General features: G+C 38.3%; 1 protein-coding gene across 2 annotated transcripts; it reads left to right on the top strand.

Annotated features, from left to right (window-relative positions):
* Positions 1-7248: 7248 nt before the first annotated feature.
* Positions 7249-12122, top strand: LOC149085715 (uncharacterized). 2 transcript variants are annotated; one of them, XM_089232374.1, is made up of 3 exons: positions 7249-7468; positions 11071-11236; positions 11811-12122. In XM_089232374.1, the coding sequence occupies exons 1-3, from the start codon at positions 7446-7448 to the stop codon at positions 11988-11990; spliced, it is 369 nt and encodes a 122-aa protein (XP_089088500.1). In that variant the 5' UTR covers positions 7249-7445; the 3' UTR covers positions 11991-12122. The 2 variants fall into 2 exon arrangements, with proteins under 2 accessions (XP_089088500.1, XP_089088501.1); XM_089232375.1 differs by having other exon boundaries at positions 7249-7496.

Raw genomic sequence — 12122 nt, 5'->3', positions numbered from 1 at the left:
TTTCAACCATTTCACATTCCTGTGCCCCCCACCCCATGCGAAGATGAATAATTTTCTACTCCTCCCCTTCCCCCGTTTTCATAGATAACGGGGCATATGGCATTTTACTGGCGAACCATTGGTCCTAGAGGCATATTTCCAGTTGGAAAAAGTACCCGAATAATGTGCAGTACTCAGATATTTGATTTATGTTGCCAGGGATTACATAGTTATTAAAATAAAAATGTAAACTTTTTTTGCGGACCCCCCCCCCTTCCCCTGTGCCCCAAAACCGAATTGGAAGGTTGTTTCGGTCTCCAACAAAAACATTCAACGTTTCTAAGTGCAATATTCACTGAGATATTCGAAGAAAGTTGGGAAAAAACAGCATTAAATGAGGAGAAACCATTTTACCCGCATTGAATGCAGTTTTTTTCCCAAATTTCTTCAATTTTTCGAACTCGCATATCTTGGTGTATATTGCACTTAGAAACGTGAAATTATTTTAGTTGGCATCGGGAAAAACAGAGCAACAACTTCTTAATTGTGTTCTTTGGCACACGGGGACGGTATAAAAAGTTTTTTGTTTTTATTTTATAACTGTACAACCCCTTACAACATGAATGACATATCTGAGTTGGCCACGTGATTTGGATACTTTTTCTAGTTGGGTATGTCTCTAAGACTAACGGCTCGCCAGTAAAGTATCATACGCCCTGTTACTCATGCAGTCCGCATATATACGTAAAAAAATAGTTTGAGACGAAATGCAGTCGACTCTTCTTTTGACGAATACCGTTATAACGAAAAAAAATATATCGTTTTAACGAAAACTTTTCTAATCCCCGGGATAAGTTTACATAGAAACAATATAAAAATCTGGAATTCCTTTGTAACGAAATTTCGTTATTACGAAGTGTTTCTCCGGTCTCTTGGAGTTCATTATAATGGGTTTTGACTGTATTCCCCCAAAAAAATTGGTTGTTGTTGTTTTTTTTTTTCCCCCCCCTTCACTAAAGTACACTCATGTCCATAAATTAAGGATAATGCCAGCTCCGGCAAATAAAGGTTCAGAAACAAAACAAACGTTACTTATTCATAAAGCCCATTTATTAAACAAAATATAAAGAACAAAAACGATGGTGTATGTATGATACCATTCATAAAAACTACGATTTTTGCTCCCTGGAGCAATTGTAAAAAATATCTCCTTTGCAAAAACTTACTATTACATGGTTGGTATGATGGTTAATACATTGTATGTCTCCCATGCGATGAAATACAGTCCGTACAACGCCTAGGCATGCTGAGTATCAAATTATCGATCTGATCTTGGGGAAGATCACTCCACTCAGCAAGCAATGCTCTCGGAAGTTCCTGTACACATGTAGGAGGTGGTTGACGGGCTGCAACTCGTCGGCCAAGCATGTCCCACACATGCTCTATCGGATTCAAGTCAGGTGAGAATGCTGGCCATTCCATACGGGTTATATCCTCAGATTCAAGGCATTTGTTTACGATGTTTGCTCGGTGAGGACGGGCGTTGTCATCCATAAACACAAATTCTGCGTCCATGGAACCCCTAAACAAACGTACATGTTGTTCCAGAATGATGTCCCGATAAATTTGGGCTTTCATGGTTCCGGTTTGAACATGCAGATCTGTTCTGGAACACAGTATAATTCCACCCCAAACGAACAATGCTGCACCACCGTAACGGTGTCGTTCAGTGATGTTGTCTTGGTGGTAACGGGTACCTGGCGTTCTCCATATGAAAGTCCGACGTGAATCAGACTGCAAGCTAAACCTGGACTCGTCGGAAAACATCACACAAGCCCACTGTGACGATGTCCACATTGCATGTTCTCTACTCCAGGCTAATCGCTGCCGACAGTGAGTTGCTGTGAGCGGAACACATCTGACAGGCCTGCGAGCATATAGACCAATATCTCCCAAACGTCTGTACACGGTTTGCCTTGAAACTGTGGTACCCGTGGCTGCAGATAGCTGACGAGACAGGTCGGATGCTGTGCTCCGTCTGCTTCTTTTGGCAGTTACTGCCAAATACCGGCCTTCATTCGGCGTTGTAACTCAGGAGCGACCTGTACTCTAACGTCTACTAACATTTCCGTTATCTTGGAATCGTTGCCAAAGCCTAGAGATGACACTTTGGGCAATTCCAAGTTCCTCGGATACTTCCATCTGAGTACGCCCGCATTCCAGGCGGCCAATAATTCTACCACGTAAAAAGTCATCCACATGCGTCCTCTGTGTCATAACTATTCGCTTATGGCACTGAGCGCCTTACAGAACTCTTGTGAACAATTTTACTTCTTTGCCACCATTCCTTATATACCCCCCCCCCACTTACACTCTCGTCATTGTGACGTACTATCGGCATCATCTGGTGGCTTCCTAAAATTTGCATATCATTCTTGCAGATGTGTGTGATAATTCTACAGGTGAAATTTTTACTTTAGATTTCGATATCCGTGTGATTCTGAATTATCCTTAATTTATGGATATGAGTGTAATTGAACTTCGGCAATTTGATCTGAAAACAGTCCTTTTTACTTTAAATAAATTTAGGAAGGAAACAAAAGGAAGAAAGGGTGGGGAGAAAAAAAAGAAAAATGGTCAAGACGGGCTCGGTTGTGCGTAAATGCTTCGAAATTCCACTTGTGCGCAAGGGTATTCGCGCCTCACTCTCAGCTTTATGACAAAATTTCACATTTATGAGACGTTTGACTACGGTTACAATTAATCTCTATACATAGGTTTCAATATTAAAATATTTCATTTATACGAAGCACAATTTCAATTATTTGACATTTTCATTTTGATTCGAACTCCAAATCTTTGGCATTTAGACATCATTTCCAACTATCAAATCCACGCAGTTTTAGCAGATTATGAAAACGCGTCGCTGAATTGGTATATCATGCGTATTATCAACACTGAAAACCATAAATTTTAGGTCGACAGGTACAAAGAGACGCATTGAGCCGGTTATGGACATTTCTAAGTGAAGACTTACGTGAGAACTTATTGAACTTCTCTGAGAAATCAGCAGACGCAGTGAGTCTCAAATAAACGGATTTAAATTGCTTTAAATGTGGTCATACGCACTTTTAGAATTGTTTTTTCTAATGTCCACAATATCGTCGTTGCTGGATAGGAAAATTGCATTGAAATTATTTTGGATGTTGCAGGCCAGTAGTAGGCCTGCAGCAGGCTGAAGTGGTACGCAGTTAATAGGAAGCATTACAGTATCGATTAAAAAAACATTAAAGATATGGTGTCAATCTTAGAGGCAATCCCAATACATTATCTGCTTATTCTGCTTATAGAAACCAATCAGCAAACAAAATGACGTTAAGACAGTCTTACATCTGTTTAAAATTACGTTTTTCCTGTTAAATTGAAAGGAATGGCATATGAACACGCATAAAATTACGGTTGTTTCAATCGCAATTACAGTTTCTTAAGTTATACAGCAATGTAGTTTTAAAAAATTATATTTCGCGGGTATTTTTCCTCATGTATGATTTGGTCTCTTGGAGTTCGTTATAACTGAATTCGACTTTTCAGCAGAGGCAATGGATTGACAACCCCCACTTCAAAATTCATAAAAAAAATACCCCAGAGCAATCATTCTTTATTCGATTTTCTGATCCCCATCAGACCACGCAGTGCCGGCTGAAGATAGCTTTGTGCTAAACTAGATGGCTATCCGTCTGTAATTGCATGAAAACGATGGGGTTTTTTTACAAGCATTCATTTTTCGCCCATCTACTTCTTGTTGGATTACATTTACTACTAGCACTCAAAAGAATGTCAATGAATGATCAACAAATCTTTGTCTGATTTCTTTATGGCAGCCATCTTTGAATGAAAAGTCTTGGAACACACACAATTTTCTGCCTTTACAGTTACCCCAGTTTGCTTAAACCTTTTCTACAGTTTGTGTCAGGGTCATACTGTCACCCCCCAAGTCGTAAAACCACCGAGATTGCATGAACCACTTTTTTTTATTTCCTTCCTCATGGTAATGTTTTTTCTCTAATAGGGTTGTTAATAAATGGAATATCTTACCCCCGGAGGTAAAAAGAAATACAATAAACATGTTGGGGTAAATCGAGAAGCTATCCACTCTTAGAATAAGACAACCATAAGTATTCTTTACGGGCGTTGTATAATATTTTATCATGTGTATATATTGTTTGTAATTTGTGTTAATTGAATTTTTAATTGGGTTGCGTTATTTTTGAAATATATGACATCCATATTTTTATGGGCATCTTTTTATCAGCCACCTCGTTGGGCATTTTGCCTGTTGTGGCGTTGTATTTGTATTTGTATTTGAATAGGGGAAAAATTGCGAAAGATATTCTATACATTTTGTTTGAAATTAAAGTTTTTTAGTCAGAGTGACTAAAAAAAATTTAATTTCACAAACTTCTCTTCGTGGCCCCCGTATCAGTAGCCGTGGCTCTCCTTTTGCGAGATTTTCATCCATGGCCTCCCTGGAATATCTTAGGGCGCCCCGAGGCCATATGGGCCCCCCGGTTGAGAACCACTGGTCTAGACTATAAAAATAGCCACGTGATATTTATTTTTCTCAAATGAGTTATCGGAATTTGATTTCGACTGAGTATAATGTTTCCGCCCCCAAATACGATTCCTACTATCCCCTCTGTGATTCTAGAGAACTTTCCCAAAGATGTTTTACAGTAATTTTTGACGTAAAACTAGCACTCTCTCAATGACTTCTAAAACCATTATTTTCATATTCTACATTGCATATTACAAATTGCGTTATGCATTTCCTATCATTGAAAAAGCTTGGCAGCAAATATTTTTCAGAACTATGAATTTGGCTTGGAGATTAATGTTAATAACGTTTAACAATAATTGAATAACGTTAAGAAGAAGAAAAAGAGCAGTTGAATTTTCATTCTTTCCTAAATTCATCTTCGCATCAGCCAGTTGTTAAAGACCTTCGTATAGATAGCGGAGAGTGACGTCATCCTCGGATAATTACATTATATTACAAAGAACAATGAATATATAACAGATACGAGAATTTATATGATGGTCATCAGCAACAACCACTTTTAACCTACTACTACTACTAAACTACACATGCACCTCGTCGACATTCCTCTGCAGAACTTCTAACGAATTGGTACCTGTTGGAATGTACGTGTAGTGAACCTAGCGTGTGAAGTCTGTTACTGTGTAATGCTTGTTATGTGTAGTGCTGCCATATGCCATAAATTTCTCTATTAACTATGAGTGAAGTGCAATGATTGAATAATTGTACTGTTGTAGGTAGGCCTGTTGCTCTCTGAATCAATCGGAGCTGCTGGATGTAGGTCTCTCCGCTAAATTTTTCCATTTTCCTTTGTCTGATGCTTTTGGCATCCAGTTGACTCTCTCCTGCCATCTTTCAATCACTCACTTGGACACACATACGATCACTCACTCATACAATCAATTTCACACTCACAGATACTGTCGCTCAGCGTGGTCAGTCATTCTGTCACTCATTTAGTCATTTGTACGGTCACTAACTCGCTCCTAAAGTCGATTTCACACTCACTTGGTCACTCATTCACTTATATGGTCACTCACTTATACAGTAACTCATGTGTTCAGGACAGGTGAAATATCAGGTGCGAAATTTTCGGGGGGCGAAACGTGGCAGTGCCAAATGTACCGGGACGTAATTTCAGGGGGTGAAATGTGACGGGGATGAAATGTTCCAGGGGCGAAATTTCCGGATCCCGGTCCACCCTGGGGGAGGGGCACGAGATTCTGTTTTGCACTGGGTTCATTGTCTGGTGAAGGCGTTCCTGCTTATGCGCGAAATAACGATCGTGTACTTTCAATAATATATACAGTGTCCCATAAATTTATAAATAGTTGAAGAAATCATTAAAATTGAAGGAATCGGTATATTTTTGAATGCAGTTTGCTAAACAGTCATTTTCACGAAGGGCGATTTTTTCCCCCCCACAAAAAAAAAATTTAGTTAAACTTTATGTTGATTGGACCTGAACCTTACTTCAATATCTTCTGTATCTGAAACGTTCGTAAAATTTCAGTCAGCAATTCGTGGTTGTGGGAAACCAATTTTCAACATCACAATCAAGACCTTACGTAAGCGCCAGTAATAGGAAAATTCAGATTTGAGCTTTTAATTGTACTACACCCTGTATTTCATACGATTCTGATTTGCAATTTAAAGAGATTTGATTTCGTGCAGCGCCCTCTTTCGGCAAAAATGTGACTATTTTTTCTCTATAAAAAAATACCCCTTCGTGAGAGAATAACTTTTTTGCAAACTACGTTCAAGTATACCAATTCTTTCAAATTTTTATGCATTTTTAAACTATTTACGAATTTATGGGACACCCTGTCTAACGGTATAGCTCCAAAACATCCCTCATACTCTCATTCAATATAGCAGACTATTGTATATAATGTGCATGTGTTTAAATTTTACCGAGTTTCAAAATCAAAATTCAGAATTTTTGAAAAAAAAATTAATTTCACCTTCCTTTCGCACATTTTTCCCAGCATTTACATCAAAACGTTTCGAAATCGAAGAGTAGGGAAAAAATCCTAAATGTTTTAGCTGTTGTATTAATGCAGACATCCCAATTTGTCCATAAGAATGCGGCACCTTCGAGAATGAGATTAGAATTTTAGATACATCACAGCACTCTTGCCCGATCATGAGGTACTTCGGTGGATGTGATCGGAACTTGATCAATTCCACCGAACACCACATCCACCGTTTTTAACAGACATGGCTAAGACTCATTACTATCAATTCCACAAAACAGTGTGCCGTGAGACCTGTCAGGGGTGCCGAGAGATATTTTTGGGATTTTGGGATAAAAAAAGCGGCACCCCTACACCGTTATTTGAATCAGTTCATATAACCACACCGTAAAAGCAAAATCTCTTGACTTTATCAACATCTGAGAGAACTTGAATGATATTGTGCACCTGCGAAGATATTTCTAATGGTTCCTATACGTGAAGATTTATTATTTATCATCGCGGCCACTAGGCGAAAATCTAATAAAGAAGCCAATTTCGAATAAGGCGCCAATAAAGATACTCCAGTAAAAATTAAGCTCTAATTTCAAACAATGCGAATGAATTTTGATTGGTCAAGTTGTCGATTGAGAAACTTCTACGTCATCGTGTCAAAGGAATCTTCGTTATATATTCCAGGATAGGATCTAGAATCCTGCCATTTCACGAACTGGAAATATTTACTGTGTCCGAATGTGAAATTGCAGGAAATCGCTAACGCCGCCGTTTCGGACCATGTAATTGTCGAAGCTGTTTTTAATTTCATTCACCATTTCGATCCCTGGATTTACCATTGACGCCATACAAAGTTATTTGGGCGTTTTTCGATACGTTATTGTATCTGAACATTCAAGATGTCTACCAATCCGGAATCGTCGTAAGTTCGAATTTAACATGTTTTCGAGGTACAAATGTCTCTTAGCTAAGACACCTATAATGGATATTTTCAGTAGCATAAACTATTTTCGATAAATCTTAAAAATTGGCTTAGTTATGAACGGGTTGTTTTAATTTTAAATTTACACAACTGGATTTCGGAAGTTTTCGTGATCTCTGGTTTTCGATTTGACTCTTGGTGTGAATACAGATGTTCTTTTTTTGCCGGAATCAACTTCTCGCTTTATTTGAGGAATTGAAACTGTATATTCAGCTCGAAACTCAACAGATGTTCACATAATGTGTGAATTTTCTGACCTCATTTGTATGCAGAGCTTAGCTTTGAAGGTTGTAATTTCAGCTGTTATCGGTTTTTAATTTCTAGACACTAAACCATTTTTTAAGGATTTCTATGGGAAGTTAGGACGATTTCTATTCATTTTTTCCAATGCTGGGATTATACTAGAAACTTTTTTTTTTTTTTTCATTTTATAAAACCTGAAAAATCCAGCCAATAAAGCTCATGGGTTACATTCGAGCAAATGCAATCCATAATCTTACTGGTTGAATTTTTCAAATTTTTATTAAAGAACGTTTAGAAAACGTTTACAGTGCAATCCCGGCCTAACACTGGTGTAGCTTGTAACGATCGTTTTTAGCGGATCTCTGCGTCATTTCCGAAATTTTCAAACTGATTGCCAGAAAACAAGAATTTTCTGGGAATTAGTCTACACAATAGTGAAAACGAAATTTTTAGTGTTTTCAGAATTCGTACACTTTAGATATTGTTTATATCGAAACGGTTTTGGGTGGTGGATTTTTTCTAAATTTTATGTGCAATGATCATTGACACATGTTTCGAAGTCGGCTTTAAAAATAATTTTCGATCGTGGCCATAGGCGGTGATAGATTTGGAAGTCTGTGGGGGGGGGGGGGCGCACGATGATGTTAAATGTGTATCTTCATATGCATATATACATTAGATCAGTCGACTACACCTTTGACGCTGGGGGGCCAATTTCCCCCACCGTATTTCCGCCCATGATCGTGGCTAATGAAGTTTTTGAAGTTCTGAGTACAGTGAAACCTCGATATAACTATTCTCTACGGACGAAGAGAAAATATCGTTGTAAAGGGATTTATGTATCTCGTAATACCGAGTATCGTTGTAGCGAGGTTTCATTGTTTAATAGTTGTATTCAAAACTTTATATGAAAATTATACTCGGAACGTGTATGAAATTCGTGAATGTGAAACATGTATTCCTGACCGTATTTATTTCCTTTTGGAAAGTTCTTTGATGGGAAATTTTTTTTTCTATAGCAAGTTTCCCGATCACCCAAAAAATATTTGAATTTTACAGAATTATGGCAAATTTCTAAATTCGATTTCGTCTAATTGCTCCTCAAATTTCACCAGTAATAATACGGACATGATGCGAATGAATTCTGTAAAATTTAAAGTGCAGAAAGAAAATTCCAAAACCAATGTTTTTTAAAGCTTTACTTGATATGCATAACGAATGTACAGTACCTGCCACAATCTTTTTCTCACCAGCGTAATACATCGCCAAATACGCCTATATTACATATGGCGATATGTTTGGTGCGGATCCGGAGTGGGGAAGGAGGAACCTCGGGGAAAATTACCCTATCCTATATATAAATACGGGACCATAGTGACAATAAGCTTCCTCCGACGCATCACTCTCGATCAACACCTGGTTCTTGAGCACGCGCAAACTAAATATATTTAAGCTGTTTCATGCGTTTGTTTTAACCACTTCACGTACAAGCTTTTGACTAAAAATTTGGATTATCTTTATTTGACCAATCGGCGTCTGGTAACCGCACGTTAGAAAAAGGAAGGGAAAGAAAATATACAAAAGGAAAAAGTACAATGGTATGGCCGCGGCGGGGATTATTTTAAGTCTGGTTCTTAACCTTTTTCAGCAGCGATCCAAAATCGGCAACAAGATCAGCTTTGCTACCTATGGGACTATTTGTTTCTCGAATTTAGAGAAACCGGTGACTCAATAAGTGCATTAATAAAAAGGCTGTAAGTGGATTTGATTCTCCTCGGAATGACCCATAAGTTAAGAACCCTTGCTATAAGTCTTATGAAAGCATATCGGTTACATTGGAGCGAATGTAACCAATTGGTTGTTTGGTCAAATATATTTTGCAAAACTTTTTCAGGCCGGGATCGCACTGTTTTGTTTTTTTGCTCTTGCATGCATGATAGAAAGATACATTATATGTGTGGAGAAATAATCGTGAGTAAGAGGAAAGGAAAAGAACAGATCTTGTTTTGAATTTACTCCACTGGCGTTTGGACGTAATATTACGTCCATGATCGTAAAGGGGCTAAGAGTAGCTTCCTATTTGAATATTTTTGCATTTTTATCCTTTCGCTGATATAACGATTAGTTAACCCCGCAATGCTGACGTCGCGTATCGGACACTCATGGCCTGCTTATTTCAACGTAACTTTCTGAAGAGCGAGCAATCTAGGTTTCATATGAGTAGGCTGTAGTAGTGTTTCGAACAACGTGAAAAGTACGATCCTAATCGAATCGCCCAAATTGTCAGGAAAAAATGGAGGCCTTCAATCTGAAATTTAAAAATTCAATTTTTTTTACATTGTCTTTTCCCGATTCTTTTATAAAATCAACTTCCTTTTCTGAATAATTTTAGAAATCCTAGCCCTTATATTAAAAATGCAGTAGAACCTCGATAAGTGACTACCCTGATAACTCGACATTTGTAATGACATTCTCATAGTTGGCAGAAAACTAAAATTTGGAGGGGGAAGACAGACACACACACAATGTCTAAACACTGTTTAAAGTAAACTAGTAAACTAAAATTTGTGATATCACCATTAATTTTTTAAATTACCTGTGCATTGGCCAATTGGGTTGCTGTATTTTTGAAATATGACATCCATATTTTTATGGGCATCTTTTTCTCAGCCACCTCGTTGGGCATTTGGCCTGTTGTGGCGTTGTATTTGGTGTTGGAGCTGGGGGTGCTCTAGCACCCACGATATTATGTGGCAAGGGTCCGAGAGTACCTACAGAATTTTATTCTATAATTAAAATTTACTATGTAAAGTTATATTTATCGAGCACCCACAGGTTTGAAACACTTCTGAATATTTTAAATATATAATTTTACGTAGCGCGCAAGGAATAACAACAAAGAAAAATACCGTATTAATCAGGGAAAGGATGGAAGTGGTGGCGAGAAAATAGGAAGAGAACAGGTACAAGAAAAGGCGAAAATCGGCAAGTTGGCTGCTGAAAAAATCGATCCATTGGCGGATGCAAATCGCCCATATCGTTGGAATTTTTCTGCGATCGCTCTTGCCTCGCCCGCCAAGAAATCGCTCCGCACACGGAGCGATAAGTTCTAGCTTTTTTTTTTTTCGGATTAAGAGTTACTGTATAATCCTTTTCAAAATAGTGTTTGTTCCGGACTCTGCCACGAAGTTTGGCTGGAAGAGATTTCGGCAACGGGATAAGTCCGGTGGCAAAAGTTCTGGCGTTCATTCATTTTTGTATACTTTCCTACTTCACAATGATTTTAATTTCTTTTGCAGGATGCCACTCATAGCGTGCGTCATCTTTCTATCGTCCATGGTATCTGCCCTGTGTTTCTGTTGCTGCAAAATGCGCACCAGGTCGAAATACGAACGCCAGGAAATGACGAGAGATCAGCTGAAAAGCATGAGGCAGAAATTGTCTTCGACGGTTCGCTCACCGACTGTAAGATTCAGAAATTTTCCATAAATTTGTCAAAACTCTATTATAAAACCTCTGCTCTAACGTCAACCATTGACAGTCGTGACTGATTGTCATAGAAAATGTTGATGGGTCATTGCTTATAACGTCGATGAAAACTCTAACACCACGGATATAACGACACTTATCGTTGTTTCTGCTTCCGTTTTCATGGCATTTTAAGAAATTTATGGCATTAGCGAAATTGAGTTCTTACCCTTCAAATAGCATTGAAATTAGCAGAAATTATAATAGATAAGGTATTTTCTTTCGAAATTTTAATTTTTTGCATTAAAAATATTTTCGTCTTGGGGGGGGGCGCGCCCGAGCCCCCTATGTGCCCCTCCCGCGCGCGTTTCTGATCCCACCAATATGTGGTAGGGGCAGTGCTGACGAGGGGGGGGGGTCAAAAATGGCTAAAATTTGCTAACGTAATATTTGAACCTAAATGAAAATTTCGTACTCATCGATGTCGTTATAACAGAGTTTGGCTTTTCTATTAGTTTTACGATGCGATTACGTTGTAAATTTGGACTAATAAAAACTGTATTACTGACAGGTGGCATTTAGTATCGCAAGCGGCGGGGAACGGCAATTACTTGAATCGCCCTCATCTGCCGTAGGTTCTCGACAGACTGTTATTAACGTAGAGAGCGATGCTTTGAAAGACGAACCACCACCAACGTATTACCATTTGAATGGTGCACCACCAGCTTACCATGCAGTCAGGATCTCGTAGTTCATCAATACTCTTAAATGTGTTGTGTGTACGTAGTATTTTATTTTTTATGAATTTTGTACAGTAATACTGTAAAAGATTGTTTGTAATCATGCACTGGACGAAAATAAATTCAAACCTTTTCATTTGTGA

The sequence above is a fragment of the Pholcus phalangioides genome, unplaced genomic scaffold, assembly GCF_987345545.1.
Source record: "Pholcus phalangioides strain wild (caught in Gottingen) unplaced genomic scaffold, Ppha-v1.0 ptg000005l_1, whole genome shotgun sequence".
Classification (NCBI taxonomy): domain Eukaryota; kingdom Metazoa; phylum Arthropoda; class Arachnida; order Araneae; family Pholcidae; genus Pholcus; species Pholcus phalangioides.
Note: the sequence above shows the minus strand (reverse complement) of the source record. Positions and strands in the feature narration are given on the sequence as shown.